Below are 19,678 nucleotides of genomic sequence, written 5' to 3' on the forward strand. Positions count from 1 at the left end.
TGAAAAGCTGCTCAACGTCACTAATTATTCGAGAAATGCAAATCAAAACTACAATGAGGTATCACCTCACAACAGTTAGAATGGGCATCATCAGAAATCTACAAACAACAAATGCTGGAGAGGGTGTGGAGAAAAGGAAACCCTCTTGCACTGTTGGGGGGAATGTAAATTGATACAGCCACTATGAAGAACAGTATAGAGGTTCCTTAAAAATCTAAAAATAGAATTACCATATGATCCAGCAATCCCACTACTGGGCATAAACCCAGAGAAAACCATAATTCAAAAGGACACATGCACCTCAATGTTCAATGCAGCATTATTTACAATAGCCAGGTCACGGAAGCAACCTATATGCCCATCGACAGACGAATGGATAAAGAAGATGTGGTATATATATACAATGGAGTATTACTCAGCCATAAAAAGGAACGAAATTGGGTCATTTGTAGAGACGTGGAGGGATCTAGAGACTGTCATACAGAGTGATGTAAGTCAGAAAGAGAGAAACAAATATCGTATATTAACACATATATGTGGAACCTAGAAAAATAGTACAGATGAACCGGTTTGCAGGGCAGAAATTGAGACACAGATGTAGAGAACAAACGTATGGACACCAAGGGGGGAAAGTGGCGGGGGGTGGTGGTGGGGGTGTGATGAATTGGGTGATTGGGATTGACATGTATACACTGATGTGTATAAAATGGATGACTGATAAGAACCTGCTGTATAAAAAAATTAATAAGATAAAATTCAAAAATTCAAAAAAAAAAAAAAAGTCCATTTCATTCGTTCTAGGTAGTCCTTTATTCTGAATGTTTAGTACTCCTATATTTGATTTACACTATGTTATTATTTTGTATTTTACATTCAGGTTTTGCCTCTGCAGTCCATATTTTTAAATTTATTTATGTCCCAGCTTATTGCCTAATTCTACCTAATACCTTCACTGGGCAACCAAAATGGGCTTATTAACTATCCCAGATAATTGTGAGGTCTCAGGGTAGCTCTGGGTATTGAATTTAACATGTGACCTTTAAAAGAACAAAGAAAAACTGTATTTTATGTAGTTCTCTTTTACATACATCTCTTATACCACTCTTTTTTTTTTCACTATACCACTCTTATAAGCCCAGAGTAAAGTTTTCATACACATCTTCATGCTCTAAGAAACATTTATTGCCAAAAATTTAAATGCAATTCAATAACTATCAAAGAGACCCTATAGAACTTAGTGATCATTCAGGAAGAAGAAAAGTTAAAGGGGACATGGCTGATTGATAAATACTGTGACTTCCCAGCTGTATTTCCTTTTCATGTCCTCTTCTCTTCTTAAACAAAATGCTAATGTTGGATACCGAAAACCAAAGAAATTACACACTTCCCCTAAACTTGTAACAAACTCGGTGTAATTATGTCTGCAGTTTCTTTATTCTCTAAAAGCACTAAGTTCCCTTCTTTGTCTCATCTTGGCCTTTTCTGAGCCTAAATGGCATTTATTTTACACGTGGGTATGCAATTTGACTTAGTATTCACACTAAGTTGCAGATACTTCTCTGCTACTTAACCTCACTGAAGATCAGTATGTGGTAGCACATCTTTAAAATATCATATGGAGCATTAATGATTTCAGGAGGCAGGATTTAGTAATTCAGCACAGTAACAGTATTTTAAGAGAACGCAGATGGGCTGAATGGGTGGTTGTGGACCTGGATACCACAAAACCATCTCTATTCAGCACAAGACTCCACTGTGGATAAACTTGAAGCCAAGCTAAAGGCTAGTCCCTTTGGCCAGCAAAGCTCTACAGCACTTATTACCTCTAGTGCTGACAGTATGGATCTCATCTCCTTTCCTAGACTGGAAAATCCTAGAGGTTTGCCCTTTTCACCTATGCTTTCTTTATCTTGTTGTATGGATGGAAGAATAATTGGAAAAAATGAACCTGCCTCATAAGGCAAATATTCTTTTGCATGGAGTAGTCTAAAGCAGCTACTCTCAGCTCTCTTGGAATTAGTCATTAAATCTTTAACTATTTACAATATTTAAAAAATCAGAGAATGGTAGTGCTAGAAAAGATATGGTCTAAACCTGTCATTCTATAGGTAGGGAAATGGACAGGTGTTTGTCTTTACGCGTACAGGGCAGTCACTAACATAAGCTTAAAAACCAAAATTCAGCCAAACCACAACGAGAGGAATAGAAATACATCCTTTAAATTGATGTCACTCTTCCACAAGAAGATGCAAACTCATATAGAGGCACTACAGAGTCTCTAATTATAGTCACAAATGGAACCACCTGATATTTCTTGGCAGCTAATAACATTTAAGGAGAAAAAGTTTTCCAATTCCTTATAAATGCTCATCCAGGGATTTCTGTCCTTTCCCCCCAAATCATCTAATGATGACTCAAAATAATATGGTGACTTATACTTTTGAAGGTACTTAAAATACTGCAGAATTTTAAAAACAACCACAACTTACCTCCTTCAACTTTTCCACATCATCTTTCACTTTTTCATAGATTTCATTAGCTGTTCTAAGTTTTTTCTTCCACTCTGCTACAGTTTCTGGGTCAATTTTACTTGGATTATCTGCAACTGGATGTTTGTCTTCATTTTGGTTGCCCTGCATCAAGGTTAAAGGATCCAGAATAGTCTTGATCTGTGACTCCAAGCTGAGATTTTTACTCTTAAGCTCTTCTACCTCTTTCTGTAGACAATCTATTTCATCCTGAAAAACCATTGCATAGCCATCAGGTAGACAGAGACACTAAACACATACATATGCTACAGTGAGGCCAATGTGCTTTTAAATTTTATACTCAAAATTCTGTAGATACATAGATTCTTTATGAGTCAGAATAGCTTTGCAGACAGAAAGTCACATATAGTTGAAATTCTCAAAATGTACATTGACTCTGATAAAAATAGGCATTTCCATTGCTTTTATTTTAATTCAATGATAGTTTGTGATTTAAAAAAATTTAAACGTCGAATCTTTGATTCTATTTTAGATATCCAGAAAACACGAAAAGGCACATGAATTCAACAAGGAAGTAGATTCCTCAGAAGAAAATTCTGAGGCATGTTTAATTGCTTTACTGAGGGGAATTTAAAAATACAGTTTTGATCAAGATTTATAGTTTTGTTTGATGTCTATATTTTTGCTTCTATATTTGAAGTAGGAGTAAAACCATATACCATGTCCTTTCACTTTCCACTTCAGAATAGTACCTGTAGTTAATTTTTAACTCTTCTACATTCTGGATCTTTAATTACTGCTAAGACTATTTCAAGTATTAGTTTTCCCCATGTGGAACTGCTTGCTACCTTAAATCCAGTAACTAAACATTTGGGGCTAGAACTCTTTTCTGTGATACAATTTATTCATCTATAATGGATATTTCATCTTAAACTAAGATTGTCAGAAATTCTGTTGTTAGAAAATAAACTTCAATATGCCGTGATCTTCTAAAGGATTAATTTGATTAGTATCTAAGTGTGATAAATATTAAGTAAATAAGAATACGTTTCAGAGCTAACACAGATAGTGCTATTTACTATTTTACATTACAATACATTTCAAGTTAAATGGCATTATAAAATAAGAAAATCGCTTTACTTGTTTGAATTAATATGTTAATGAATAAACAAATATAAACAGGAAAACATATATGAATGAACATTTATTCAGTCATTTATTTATGTCCCACTTTATTTCAAAAAATTTTTGAAGCAGCTGAAGTAGTTTCCATTTACATAGTATAACTTAAAGATATTTTGTGTCGAAGGAAGAGCGCAATAATATCCCTCATTTAGTCGATATAAAATGACAACTGGGCTTAATGTTTATTCAAAAGTATATGTATTCCATTAACATGAAGCTAATTTAGAAAAAATTCCATCACCATGTCAAATCACCTTCACAGGAAGAAAACCACTGCATGATCTCACATATATGTGGAATCTAAAAGAGTCAAACACATAGAAGCAGAGTTAAACAGTGGTTACCAAGCGTGCAAGGTGGAGGAAATGGAGAGGTGGGGAAATAGGGAGCTGGTTCAAGGGGTGCTAAGTTGCAGTTATACAGGATAGAAATAGTCTAGAGATTTACTGTATAACATGATGACTACAGTTAATAATACTGTACTGTATACTGGAAATCTGCAAAGAGAGTAGATTTCAGGTACTCTCACCCCACACACAAAGTAACTATGTGAGGAGACAGCTATGTTAATTAGCTTGATTGATGTAATCACTTCACCAGGTATATGTATATCAAAACATGTTATACGCCTTAAATATACACAATTTTTATTAAAAAAAAAAAAAACCACTGTTTTACATGGGGAAAAAAAAAAAAGAATTAGGAAATAGCATATCTCACACCAAAAATCTCTTTGCTGGCAGCTGACATAAGTATATTTTCTTCACCAGAACTGATCAGACTTATAATTAGCAGTGAATTTATAGGTAGAAACAAAAACAGAATGATGGTTCTAGTTCCTGTTTGCCAGACCATTCACAGTGCCTCATGGCGGCTGGAAGACTGACTTTTACAAGGGAGTTTCCTTGATCTCCCACCCCTTGAGGGAGTAACTTACAAAACAATGTTTCTGTTGAGGACAAATTTAAAATTAAAAGAAAGAAAAAAAGGAAATGTTTCTGTCTGTTCCTTTCCTCTATTTGAAATAGGAAAGGGAAAAAGAAAAAGAATTTATCAAATAAGATATTTTTAAACTGGCATTTAAACTAAGATTTCATTAGATGCTTACTCTAAGAAGTCCAGGGACTGATAGCTCAGTTTTACCTTGAATTCAGTGCTGTCATCATTTAACATTTTAATTATTATTTACCTCATATTCTTTGTGGAGTAATTCAAGTCTAGTTTTCCGAAGGTGCTTCCTGACTGTATGGCTTAGTATAGGTTCACTTTCACTTGTTCCTCCTATAGGGAAAAAAAGCGCTAACTTTTCATTCTGATTTGGGTAGAATGACAATTAAAATGAACTCTTTTCTTATTGTTCTATATAGTTCTCTAGCTTAATTTCTACCCTTTTCCTTATAACCACGTGGGCTGCCATCTAGGCCTCTTCTGTACTTTAATCCTGAGAAAAGATAAATAACACCATAAGAAACACCTTCAAAAAATATCATGTTGTGTTTACTTACCTATGTATCTTATTATATTAAACTCAATGAAGGCAAAGGCTATATTTTATTAATGATCACATTTGGACGACTGCAAATTTTGAGTAGCAGACAACTGTTAAATGATAAAATCAATGATTATATTTACAGCTAACCAGTAAGTTGTATAAATAATATATTATCAATATTATCTGTACATGATATAATTATCAAATACATATTATCTGTATATATCACATATATGATACATATATTATGATATATATTATTATAACCAATGTATTCATTCAAACATATGTGGTTACACAACTGAAAATATTAATGTGTCTTTTCACTGATTCTAACAACCCAGTTACGATGGATTATAAATCACAGCACTAATTGTCTGCCCATAATAACTCACACAAACACATTCAAAATGTTTTCTTCCTGAGAGCTCTCCACTTATGCTGTGGTTACCTTCTTTGTACTTCTTAGCATCATGATAGCAAAGGCATTTACAGATATTCTTTTTCAGGATGTTCTATCCAAATGGCAGGATGGATGACCCATTTTACTTGAGAAAATTTATGAAATATCACTTAGATGTGAATGAATAAAGGAGGGAGAAGGGATGTGAAAAGAAGCTGGGGAAAAAACATTCAAATTATTTTAATCAACAAAACTCATATTCCGCAAGGAAAGACCTGACTCCTGGTAAAGGTCAGTGCAGGTAAAAAAGTAGAGGCTAAGGTTAACACTACAGTTTCCAGCACAGCAGAGAAATATTCCTCTAGCAGACTTCATCCAGGTACTCAAGAAGGAAACCTTGGAGCCACCTCTGATTCCCCTTTCAGATCGCTTAATTCCAAAGTTCCACTGGTTGTTGTTCTAGCATATATACCTTCCTTTCCATTATAAAAATTTTAGTTAAGTCCATTTTGCCTAACTTGGGACTATTACGATGACTTCTTAAGTTTTCTGAAAGGTTTTTTTCTATGATTCATGCTATCATGAATTCACTTTCAATTTTTCCTAAAGCAAAACCAAATAAAAATCATTTAATTTTAACAATCCAAGAGAAATAACACTAAAAAAGCTCTTTAAATGTTTTATTTTTCAAGAATCTTCTAGTTCAAGTTTTATCCCCCCTCTAACCTACACTACTGTAGCACTGAATGTTCTTTTTTAATCCCTTAATCCAGACTCACATTCTCCTTCACCTGGGCAAGAGCGTCCAACCTGACGTACTCACGTCCCGTTTCTCCCCTAGAGCCCAACCTGCATACCATCCCCTGAGTGATACTCCTTACACACATTTTGGATTGTGCCATCTCCTTGCTCAGACCATCATGCCCACCTCGCCCTTCTCACCCACACAGCAGTTCCCCGATTTAGTCTGTCACTCAAGCTGCTCTGCACTGATACACTACCAAACGTAAAACAGATAGCTAGTGGGAAGCAGCCGCAAAGCACAAGGAGATCAGCTCGGTGCTTTGTGACCATCTAGAGGGGTGGGATAGGGAGGGTGGGAGGGAGGGAGATGCAAGAGGGAAGAGATATGGGGACATATGTATATGTATAACTGATTCACTTTGTTATAAAGCAGAAATTGACACACCATTGTAAAGCAATTATACGCCAATAAAGATGTTAAAAAAAATAAAAATAAAGTCTCAATTTACATTTTCAGTCTTATTTCAATAGTCAGACCCAAACTAGACTACTGATCATTTCCAAAAACATGCCTTACTTTCCTACTTCTAAACTGTAGTGCATGCTATTCCCTCTGCATGAAAGGCCCTCCCTAACCTTTACCAATTGAAAACTTATCCATCCTTAAATCTCCATCTTAAAGGCCACCTGCGTCATGGATCCCTTCTCAAGGTTCCTAGCTGAACTTCCTTGTTTAAACTCTGTGGACCTTTCTGTTCGTTTGTTTTTGGCTGTTAGCATCTGCTGCTTTAAACCATTAATATTTTGGTCCACATGCACAGCATCTACCAGAATGAAAGTTCCAGGAGGCTCTGAGACTTCTCATATTGCTCTGTGCTCCTCAGTTGCTCCACTTACAGATTATGCCAAATGACCAATCCATCCAGTAGGATGTTGGCAAACTAACATCACTGAAAATTGTCTATTTCAGTCTTCCTCCAAATAGACACTATTTAAGATTGTTTCAAATCTATTTCTATGTGTTTATAAAATAGACCCTTACCAATAATCTCTTTGCAAGGATTTTCAGGAGTGATGGGGACTCTGCAGGCTGGACATTGGCTATTATTCTTCAACCACAAATCGATACAAACTGAACAAAATACATGGTTGTTGATGCATATGACAGGCTGGCGTACCTTTGAAAAAAGAAACATTACTTTTAGTACAGGGCAACAGTCATAACGAGAATCTCAATAGTTTTAGCTTAGAGCAAATCTCTTCTCTAGAGTACAGCAGTAGGTGCTTTAAGAGGAAGTAGAATATCTAGGATTCGTAAAAACGCTGCTTGTGCTACCACATTGTTTCTTACACATGTATAATACAGATACTAGCTTAGATATCTGGTCATAGAGACTGAAACTTTGAACACATCATGAAATGGTTTTATTTTGTTCCAAACCACACTTATTGCCAAAAAGAAAATGCACTTTGTTCCACTAAGGCTGGGGCAATTTTCCTTCAACTATTCTATTTTCGGATCACAAAATGTCAGAATTAGAAGGTTCTTTAAAGATTATTTAGTCCAACCACTCATATGACATTCAATACTTGAAATCCTTCCCTCAAGTCATTCCACTATATTACAGAGCAATAGCAATCAACAATTTAGCACTGATTCTTACTAGAAAGTCCCCAAAACCAGAGGCATGAAAGCTACAACAATCCTAAAAGACATGACATACACTCATGTGGTTTACAATCTAAATAGCAAACAATGCTGACAGAAATACTGAAATACACCAAATACACAAATCTTTGACTCAGTGTAATCAAATACAAATAACAATACTTTACATTTATATTGTCTTATATTTTACAATGGGTTTTCCATGCATTCTCTCTCTCTCTCAATAACCCTGTGAGATAAACAGTAAATATACTTTACTAATAAGGAAACCAAGGTGTGAGGATATTAGGTAGCCTGCTCAGGGTTAACGACGTAGGTGTTCTGACTGTGTGTAGCTGTTTTATCAGAGGGAAAATGGAAAAGAAGCTGTTTTAGTTTTCTACTTATTTGTTTACATATTTATTGTAAATTTATATTTATCTCCCCTTTTAGACTGGAAACTCCATAAGAGCAAGAACTTCTTTTGTTTCATTCATTTCTGAATCCCTGGTACCTAGAAGACAGCCTAGTACACAGTAGGTACTCAATAAAGGCTTGTTGAATGAAGTAATTGCTATTAGGACAGTACCTAAAATTCAATTTATTGGGGAACTTGCCAGAGGGAATAGGCAATTCTTTCACATTTTGCTGTAAAGAAGAGAGCATAAAAATATGGCCATCATAAGAAATGATAACAGGAATGACACAGTAAAAAGGGGATATTAATTAATGATGGAGGAAGAGGGGGAGGGATTAGAGCCATAGATAGCAAAGTCCCTAAGAAGTCAAGAGGGGAATGAGATCCATAGCACAAGGGGGCAGATTTTGGCTTATATGGAGTGAGGATCTGTCTTCCATTTTAACAAAAGGGAAAACCAAGGGTACAAGAACAAATACAAAGTGGATGGAAGATCTGTTGATGGAAAGATGAGGGAACTCATGTTCCAACTGCTTATTCTTTGTGATTAAATATGAGGTGAGGTTACCAGCTGCAAGTGAGAAGAAGGGGGGAATATCGACTTGAGAAAATAGGAGAATAAAGCAGTTGTTTTGAAAGGTAAGAAAGTAAATTTACTAGGGTTATGTACAGAGCTGGATTGCCAAACACTGTTGAGTACGTGAATGGCAACCAACTGATAGAGTCACAGAGTCAACCAATGGATCTTGAAAAGGCTGAAGTAATATTGGAAGAGTAGGTGTGATGAGAAGAGGAGCAGATGCTCACAGTCAAAGTACAGGAGGTGGTACAGCTGCTTTCCCTAATGTTTTGTCCTGGGACACCTTACCTGACAAAGTTCTATTTTCTCTCTCAATCTCATGTATCACATAGTGTTAACATCTTTTCTATGGTAACAGTTCCTGAGAATCCTCTGTAACTGGACCTTAGTAAGTGGCAGAGCTTAGACTTCTAGAGACAAACCTGGGGCCGACTTCAGCTCTGCTACTTATTGAACTGTTTGACCTTGGGTTAACCCTTTAGTTACAGTGGCATCTGTTTCCTCTTCTGAAAACTATGGTTTAACCTAGTAAACTTTTCATTCAGATGTTGCTTAAGATTTAATAATACAAAGATGTAAGCACAGAGACTTCCACATAGCAAACCCTGGGGAGGGGAGGGGAGGGGAAAGGAGAAAAGGACTATATCCACGTGCCCAGGAGCCAACTCCATGTAGGCATCTTAAAGCTGCCCCAACCATAATATGTTCAAAGCCAAACCTGGCCTCCACACGTTCACTCCCTCTCCTGCACTTCTTGTCTAGGTTACTGGCACCACCACCTCACCACTCGGGCTAGAATACTCAGAGCTGTCTCTGACTCACCCTTTTTACTTATCCTCACCATCCAATCAATCATCAAATGCTGGTATCATATATCAGTCTAAGAAGCCAGAGATTTTAAGATATATCCATATTTTATGTACCACTAAGAAAAAAGAAAGAATGAAAAATGCTGCCAATTACAACTGCAAGATGCTACCGCTTGTAAAATAGAACCAGATTTCAGAGATGTTATAACGTGGAAAAAAAAGTATATCCCAAAATAGTCAAAATGTGGCAAACCTACCTCTAAATGTTCTTTTCCATCTTCACCTCAGTGAGTTCAGGTTCTCATTCTCTTAACCCAGTCTGTTGCAATGACCTCCTCCCAAGCTTCCTTGCTTCCACATGTTCACTACCGTCCACCTTTCACACTGATGCCAGAGCTAGCCATCTAAAATATGGGGCAGCAGCTTTCACTGCTCTCCTGCAAAACAACGTTTTTTTCCCTGCTCATACTTTTAAGTACAGCATCCAAAGAACAACGTAATCTGGTTCTTAAATAGCCATATCTTTGATCTGCTATTTCAATACTTGACAAAACCTATACTTCAACCACACAGATATACCTAATGTTCATTAAAAAGAATAAGAATAGAGTCTCCTTGTTCACTGGGCTCTCATTTTTTAGCTTAATATGTTCTGCTGGCCTCCCAACTTCCCCAATCAAAATAAAATCCTTCCCATCTTTTAAGATGGAAATCAAAGGTTACCTCTTCTGTAAGGCCTTCACTAATCCTTTTTAGAATTAACTGGATCTTTGTCTGATTCTTATAAGGGCACTTCTTATGCATTGATTTAATGTTCACTGGACTTGGAAAATTGTTTACATCCTGCCTTCCCTATTAGATTTCAGGCTCCCTGGGGGCAGGGGCACTGTCTTGTTCATCTTTATGTCCACCTACAACAACTTATACAATGTATACTCTAAGATTAAGAGAAGTGAATTTTGATGTATTAAAACGAAAGGCTGAGATAATGCTGCTAAAAGCATCTCAAGAAGCAAAAGGTCAATGGCCACTGCCAAATTTTGAAAAAGTGAGTTTAACCTTTCCATTTAATCTGCCAAAATGATACAGAAGAACAACCACAGGCAGACTACTTGGCTCTGTCTGCTAACAGCCATTGGCAATGTCACCCAAAGGAGAATCATTTTCACTGTTCAATACCTGGCATTATCACTGTCATTGTGTTGGATTTTGAAACGGTTGACTAATTCATTTCTTTGGACCAGTACTTATCAGATGATGATTTCTAGACAATGGTTTAAATTTACTTAGGAGAACAGAAACCTATAAAGGAGAAAGAACTACTAAAACAAATTACTTGTTATTTATTTGACCATAACCTACAGAAGCAAAATACAAAGAATCTAGCCCTCCTTCAATTCCTGTCCACCCATCTCCTCCGCCCAGATCCTGCTATATACAACACCAAAACACATACACAAATAATTTTCTTTAATAAGATCTTCTCAAGATACAGAAATAGTCATAATTTGCCTATGTTATTAGACTTTATATCCAATTTACTCTCAAATGAGATCTGTGGCAATGTCACAGTAAGCATCTTACAAAATAAAAATGCAAGAAGACAATGGCAAAGCTAAGTGGCATGTACAATTCCAAACTCATCTGGAGTAAGCATGTTGAAGTGATATCCTAGGGTAATGCCCCATGAGGCTGGTGAGGAGGAGGAAGAGAAGAAAAAGCAAGGTAGGAAAGGTGGGCTCTTCTCACTGGAATGGGCCTGAGGAAGCAGTCCTAGGTACAAAAAACATTAACCCTATAATATATAATTCTACTATGTAGTTTCTTTTATCTGAAGATGTTTCCGTTTTAAGAGACTTTACCACCAAAACCCCCTTCACAAAAAGCAAACGTACCTGGGAGGAGTCATGCCTAAAGGTGTCGTCCATTAATATCCATTCTAGACTTAGCTAATAGGAGTTATACATTGGTTTAGGGCAGGGTCTGTCAACTTTGACACTACTGACATTTTGGAACAAGAAGTTTTCGTTGTGGGAGGCTGTCCTGTATATTGTAGGATGTTTAGCTAGCAGCATCCCGGCCTCTATCCACTAGATGTGAGTAGCACCCCCCGAAGACAATCAGAAATAGACATTGCTAAATGTCTCTGTGGAACAAAATGTACTCCCATCCCACTGAGAACCACTGGGCTGGGATACTCACATGAATTTCCCTAACAACCTAATGGGGTTGATAGTATCAAATTCATTTTCAGCTGTAGAAACTGAGACTCAAGGAAATAATGATACAGGTTCTAAGTGGCAGAGTCAGCATTCAACCACCATTACACGTGCAAATTGAATGATCTCTCAACTAAGAAATAGTTCTTTCTTCCTTAGAGCAGGTTTAGTAAATAATAATCTGGGAGTAAGAAATAGAGGACACATGCCTGAAAGGATCAAGACACCAGGATCAGTAGGGACTGCAGAGAAGAGGTACTGAACTGATGGAGGTGGCTGGAGGGAAAAGGCAGTAGATAAACTTTACCAATTGGCCTGGCAATTTCACTTAAAATCAACTTCTCTGCTCTTGTCGCCTTTACAAGAGACTAGAGCTAATCCTTCTTCTCCGAAGAATATCCTTCTGGCACCTATGTCAAAATTTTATGGGTTTCACTAGTGGAGACCTAGAAAGACTGAAAAACAAAGCTGAGGTAGAAATGATGAGGTAGTAGGGGCCCGCCTACTCAACCTTAGAAATTTGGAAACTTTTAAAAATAAAATTCCTGGATTGCTCTTGCTATGTTTCAAAAAATCTTTGGCTCTGGGCCAGAATTTACGACCTAGAACTTTAAAACTGTGTGATCCCAAGAACTAAGTTATTATAATTAATGCCTATTGGTCTGGGTCCCCACTTCTATCTACATAAAAAGAGAGATAATACATTTCCCCTCTCCCACCTTTATCCCTACCTAGAACGCCTTAAGGATAAACTGGAATCTTATTTGTGAAGTAAATATGTCAGCTATTATATGCCAACCTTGAAAATTATTAGGATATATCAACACTTTTTTGAGTTAATTTTTATTATACTCCATGTTAAGACACAACATTGTTATACTTTTCTGAAAGTGTCTGCATTCTTCAAGCTTATTTTAATCTAGAAAAGAGAAAATGCAAAACTTATATACTCCATATGACTTTTTTTTCAAAGCAAATTACTTGTGACAATTATGTACAAGGCTGGCTATTAAATCCACTCTTGGGAACAGAGACAATCAGGACTCAAACATGGGCTCAATGTACTGAGGTGGATGGCTTGCTGGCCAATCAACAGCCCCTAAAGAACACTGATTAATGAATTTAGTCAACCTAGAGTTAGGATGCTAAGTTGCTAAGGCTTTGTCTCTAGCCCTACCTTTGCAACATTTTAACTCAACTATATGGGTGGAAAGCAAAGCAAGAAGTCCTCCCTGAAAGAAGGGTTCTTTTCCACAGTGCTCCTAGTGGGAAACAGTCCATGCTATTACTGGACATTTCAAGAGACGGACACTCCACATCCTAAGAAAGCTAATTTCATTTCTGATTATTTCAGCCAGAAAGCTTGCATTATATTAAGTACAAATCTTAATATCGTGGAGCTACCCAAAGCTTGATTCCCTTCCAAATGAAAATACTTTATTTAATGATTCACTATCATGTTCATTCACTCCAGCACTATTCCATTCCATCTATATTCCAACCTCAATTTCAATTCCTTTCCAAATGATTTCAAGTACTCTAGTTTATTTATATTTATCTTAAAGTGTGGTGCCCCAAACTGGATTCATACTCAAGTGAGGAATAATTGGATATGATATATTAATGTTAAACAGCATTAGAAGCCTAGCTGCTTGGCACTTCTCTTGAGAACCACCTTTGTCCTTTGATAAAACTAACTGTGGGCCACATTTGGCTGTCACTCATGGCAAGATGCTGACTCGGTCAATAAAAGTATTACCTGCAACAGTTTCGTTTCATAGCTTGAATCCTAACTGAAGAGATAAAAGCCTGGAATTATCTAGAGATAAACTGGTCTGTAGCATTCTGGCAGTACCAAATGTCACTGAACAGATATCCTGGGCTAGATCATCTCTGTACTTTGGCCTGCTGGCCTATTAGCCCAAGGCATGGGAAAAAATTAAAGAGGAATAGGCAAGAAAATGTTATATATAAATTGTCCCACAGGATGTACCCAACTTCTTCAGGCCACATAGAGCTCTTACTTACAATATTGGCAAGGTTGCTAAACATTATTGGGCAGAGAGAATCCACCTTTAAGACTGAGGTAGAGTCAGAGGTAGGAAATGCAAAATGTTTAAACTTTTCAATTTTAAGCACATTTGTATTCAAAAGACAGAGCATTAACCACTTACATACTTGGACTATCCCCACTACTGCTCCCCCCGCATTCTTCCCCACCTCCACCCCCATTCCAATCAGCATCTACCTTATCTCTTCAGATTTAAGGTCTCTCCCACCCCTATCTTAAGTAATATGCAAATTTTTTTTTTTTTTTACAGTAAACCTCCAGGAATAATGGCCCCTAATTCTGTGGAAAAATCAAAAAGGAAGACTGCTAATTCTATATGGTACAAATGGTGAGGGCAGCAAAAGGATGATTATACAGAAGAGGGCTAGTCGGGAAGGACCTTAGGCAGATCTCAGAGGTGGCCAGACATGCTATGTGTCGGGGAGATGGAGGTAACATTAGGAACGCGCTGCTACTCCAGGCCATGCCATCTCCAGTACCCCACAAGTACAGCTGTGTGCGGGAGGGTGAGTAGCACAAGCAGATCAGATTTGCTTTAACTATACAAAAGGCAACAGGGATAGGGAACCAGCTAAAACCTCTGGACGTACTGTGGCAATTTCCTGGACAAACAGGTCCCACTCTGTTGGGAATGTAAATCTTCATCGAGTGAGTGTACTGGTCTCATGAAGCAACTGGGAAGAACATTTACTGGGAAAGGCTGGCTTCCTCATTTTGAGGGTCTGACTCAGTACCCATAGTAAAGGTTAACATTTATTAAGTGCCAAACTTCATGCTAAGCACTGGATATGAATTACTTCATTTAATCCTCCCCAAAAGGCAAGGATGAATGTTAATACCATTATCATTCCCATTGTACAGATAAGGAAACTGCTCTGAGGGAGGTTAAGTAATGTGTATAAGGTCGTATAACTAGTAAGTGGAAGACCTGGATTAGAACTTAGTCTGAACACAGTACTCAGGGCCCTCAACCACTACGCCTTTCTGCCTCTATGTAGTAGACATAAACAAATGCCTATTTACAAATCATTAACCTTTAATTAATTAATCACATTTAATTCTAGAATACAGTTAACTAGTACATGGCAGAAAAAAGACACCAAAAGTGTCTGCTGTTATGCATGAGTTCTAGTGAGTTTTTAGGAAGTAACTTAACTGAAGACACAAATGGTAACAGAAGTTCAAACGCTGGAGACTCTAAGCCTTAGTTTTCTTATTTGAAAAATGGGGAAACCAGCCCTATCTATCTCACAGCACTGGTGAGAGCGGTAAATGAAATAATTAAATGTATACAAAAGCATTCTGTAATCTGCAAAGCACTATATTCTATTAGCTATCAGTTTTGTTAAACACAGGAAGCATAGGTAGGCAAAATCAACCAGGCAAAACACATTTTCAACATTAGTTTCTAAGAACTAATGGAAACTAGATATAATGTGTACAACTACAACCAAGTGAAAATTATTTCCGAAGGATATTTTATCAGCCCTTTACCAGGCTACTGTTGGGAGTAAATTCAGTCAGAACTTAACTTGTGGGAACTTCAAGTCAGGAGCCAAATGTAGACTGTAGCAAATTGAAACACCTTCCCCTCCTCTCAGCTATGTATGCAGACAGAGGTAGCAAGTGCCAGCTCAAATAACCACCCTCCACTGGCCAACCGTGATCTCGCCAGTCAGAATGGATCAAGCCATCTATATCCTCTCACAGCACATCTGCTATTTCCTTGGCATTTCATTCTGATGGATATCAAGAGTTATCAGTTTCTTGCAAGCCTGACTTCCTACTACTTCTTGAACTCAGGAAATTCACATAGACTTAAAGCAGATGATCAGATGACCATATTGGCTGGCACTCAAATGTTTGCTCTTAATTGCATTTCTCAATCCTAAGCCTGTGGCTACAGTTTCGCGGGGGGGGGGGGGGGGGGTAAACACACACACACGCACAAACACACCACAAACGTAAAAACAATTCAGCGTGAGAAAATAAAGTCTCCCTTCTGAACCTACGTAGTAAAACAAAATGTTCTTTTAAACCGAACGGGAGGCACAAACGGAAATGAAAGAGGAGACAAATGCATTAGAACCTTCAAAACTCCGTTTCTGATTCTGAACTACTTTCTCCACCTGGTTTCACAAACACCTTAGGCACCTCTTGCATCACAAAAAGACGGTATTCTACCTCGTGACTGATCCGTTCTTGGAATTAAAGACCGTATCTCTCATTCTAAACGTCATTCAGCGGCACGTACTATTTACTCTTCAAAGTCTGAACCCAGAGCAAAGGCCACTCTCAACGCCGGGTTAAGTAAAGGAAATGATCTTGGAAATGGAAAAGACTCTCCAACCAGCACTGGAGGCCCAAGAACAAAACACTCTAATTTGTGCAGAGGACGAAGGAACCGTAGCGAGGCTCCCAGGAAACGTGCTTTCAGGCTTTGATGGGGATGCACAGGGGCGTAAATTGCTGGGATTCGTTTCTAACCAGGCCTCCTTCGACGCCGGAGTCGCCCGGGTGAGGCCGCCCTCCCTCCACACCCCAGACCGCTGTCATCTTCCTCCGAAAGGCACAGAGATGACCCCACGAATCGCAGCGCGCTCCCTCCGTCGCCCGGGACGTGGCCTCCCCAGGCTCAGGAGAACGCGGGTCGGCGTCCTCACCCAGCCCGGCGCCTCGCGCCGCGTCCCCGCCACACACAGACACCGGCCTCGGCTCTGGCGGGCCACTGCACACCCGACCCCGATTCGTAGCCGTGCCCGGAATCACCCCTTACCTTCCCCAAGCAGATGTGGCACGTGATGGGCAGAGTTAGCGACAATGTAACGTTCTGCACGGTCTGAGCCATGGCAGCGTTCAGAATCCCGCCAACACGGAAGTCCCGCCGACCGCGACTCCTCGCCGCGACTGAGGCCGCGCGAGGCCGGCTACGGTGGCCCATCAGGGCCACGCCGCGCCGGTCGAGGCAACGAAAATGCGCTTTCCCAACGCGCGGCCGCCGGAGCTGTTCCCTTCCTTCTTTCCTTGCTTTTCAATTTGAAAAAGACTCTCCCCGATTCGGGAGCTACAGGATTCCTGAGAATGGGAAGGAAGGAGGTTTACTACGGGCATCGAGGATCTTGAAAGTTTAAATGAAAGAGTAATGGTGGAGAGAGGAGAGGAAGATGCAGAAAGGCGATTTAAAATCCCAGGATCTTTCCTGGAGGGTGGGGAGGAGGGAAGAGTTTTCCGCCTAAAGATTAAACCTGACACAGAAAACACGGTGCAGTCAAAACGGGAAGAAGAAAGACGTTATCTCTACATTTTAACTTTTCCAAGCAACTTTCTGCCGCGCTCAGGTCTTTTTACATTCTTAAATGATGTAATGTCACTTAAAAACGACAGTGATTGTCTCCTTGTTTGTTTCAGAGACGTTTTGCGTACGTTAATAGCAGCCTTCCGTGAAGACACGCTTTCACTGTTGGTCCTTCTGTGATTTCTATCTGAAAGAGACTTAAGGATCGGAGCCGTTGACTCTGATTTACACCCACATGTGAGAAAGCTGCAAAGAGCGTGAACCATCCACACTCCCCGACAGCACTCGCACAGGCGTTTAAAGCCTTCATTTCAGGCGCCTGGTTGGATATGAAATGTACCACTGTGCTGCTGAACTCTGAAGAAGAATGTGTGATGTTATAAGTTAGCACTTCCTACCAATAAAAAAGATAAACTCTGAAAGTTCCTAAATGAATCTTTGAGTATAACGGATTTGGAATTTAACTGTAATTTACTTTAAGTGAGGAAGAGCCAATGTGATCAATTTATGCAAACAAATACAATCTGTGAGTAGGGAGATTTAGAAACAAAACCAGTGCAACTACTTCTACTAATCTTTTTTGTGGGAGAGAGCATTATAATTACAAGAAGCAGCCTCATGGTTAAAAGAAAGGGGTCTGGACCTGGGCTGCAGGGTAGAAATCCCTGCCTGAACAAATTCCTGGCTCTACTGGCTTCAGACTATTTGTTTAACCTCTCTGCTTCTTAGCTTCCTCATTGGTAAAGTGTGTGTGTGTGTGTGTGTGTGTGTGTGTGTGTGTATTGAATGAGGTCAATGTATGTTTACTATCACGTCTACAAAAGGAACAGACAATTATGAGATTGGAGCAGCTAGTAATTCGCTTGAAGTAGCCCAATTCCAGTTCAAAATCGGCTCACAGGTGATAGTGAGAATTCTTCCAAACAGCTCAGTAACTTAATTTCCTAGGAATTGGAGACCATCACGTGCTTGGGATAGGAGATCTGGGCAAAATAGTCATATTGATTGTCTGTTTAATGGCCACTTTTTTTCTGAATGACTGGCCTAAAAGTCATCTGGTTTGGCTATTTCCTGGCTGTTTGGAGTCATATTAAATGGGGTCTCGGCTTCACATGTTTTGCTAAATGCATCTTTCATCTTCCTGGGTGTAGATCTCAGGCTTCAGAATGCGAAAGCTCCAAGTCATTACCCACTGTCGTTCAAGGTTTGTCTTTTCCCCATCTTACTGTGTTCTTCCCTGTTCTCACCTTGTTCTCACCTTTTTTATACCTAATGTGGTATTTTAGGACCTGTCATTCCCACCCTCTGAGGGGGATGTAGGACTGAAACTGTTCTGCCTCTCACACCAATCCCTGGAGACAGTGCAATAGGAAGACATGTTGAAGACAGTTTTTTTAAAAAAAGACTTCCAAAGCTACTAGGGAAAGTTCATTTCTTGTTAATCATCCTGATGATTGGTGTTAATACTCAGTCACAAAAATATATTTAAAAAATCATAACCAACATTTTAAGTAGAATGTTTAAATCTAGACTATTTCGAACATCCCTCGTTTGCTATCATTGTCACAGCTTCTCAGTGCTGTTCTAGCGCTCTGTCCATATAGCTCTTTCTGCACTAGGCTGATAACATTCTATTATAGTTGATTGTTTATGTGTTTGCCCCTACAACAGACTGTTTCTTGAGGCCCGGGATTGTATTTGATTTATCTAGTATCTGGTACTGAGTGACTAGTCCACAGACCGTAATATTTTCTTTAGCCACAAACTACCTTTATTACAGACCCAGGCTGCTTTACACATTGTGTTTACTTGTTTTTCATTTCAAAATGGAAGACTGTATTGCCTTTTGCCAATTATAAAAATATCAATAGTAAGAGTCATCTTGAAAATTAAGCCATTTATAAATATATAAAATAATAAGCAAAAGTTCCTCTAGGCTTATGCCTCACCTCTCGATCCTGACTGGTAATCACTATCAACATTCTGGAGCATATCCTTACAAACATTTCCATTCATATATTATTGTGTGCATAAGCACAAATAGGATCATACCATAACATACCTGCTCTGCTCACTAATGCTTTGTGAATAAGTACACACACACACACACACACACACCCCTGAGTAATATCGTTAGCAATACAGACTGACTAGGACTCTCTCTAGGTCCAGATTGATTCCAGGCCAATTCCCAGGCTTTGCTTTAAATAATTCAAATGCTTTAAGGCCAGGAACTCTCTCTTCCCTCTGCCCTATGAAGGGCATTTCTCTTTTTTGGTGATGCACAAAATTAACTCTTTATTTCACTTCTTAATACATGCACAT

The 19,678-nt window shown here is 38.7% G+C and overlaps 1 protein-coding gene across 1 annotated transcript in view; it reads right to left on the minus strand.

Moving 5' to 3' along the window:
- Positions 1–16,952, minus strand: part of OBI1 (ORC ubiquitin ligase 1) — a 50,825-nt gene extending 33,873 nt beyond the window's left edge. The window contains exons 1-4 of the mRNA XM_059902637.1: positions 16,835–16,952; positions 7,356–7,491; positions 4,864–4,955; positions 2,490–2,738 (exon numbers count right to left, since the gene is read on the minus strand). Coding sequence (XP_059758620.1) covers positions 2,490–2,738; positions 4,864–4,955; positions 7,356–7,491; positions 16,835–16,906 — 549 coding nt within the window. The 5' untranslated portion in view covers positions 16,907–16,952. The remainder of the gene's footprint in view (positions 1–2,489; positions 2,739–4,863; positions 4,956–7,355; positions 7,492–16,834) is intronic.
- Between the last annotated feature and the right edge of the window lie 2,726 nt (positions 16,953–19,678).

Source organism: Balaenoptera ricei, chromosome 18, assembly GCF_028023285.1.
Source record: "Balaenoptera ricei isolate mBalRic1 chromosome 18, mBalRic1.hap2, whole genome shotgun sequence".
NCBI classification, from domain to species: Eukaryota; Metazoa; Chordata; class Mammalia; order Artiodactyla; family Balaenopteridae; genus Balaenoptera; species Balaenoptera ricei.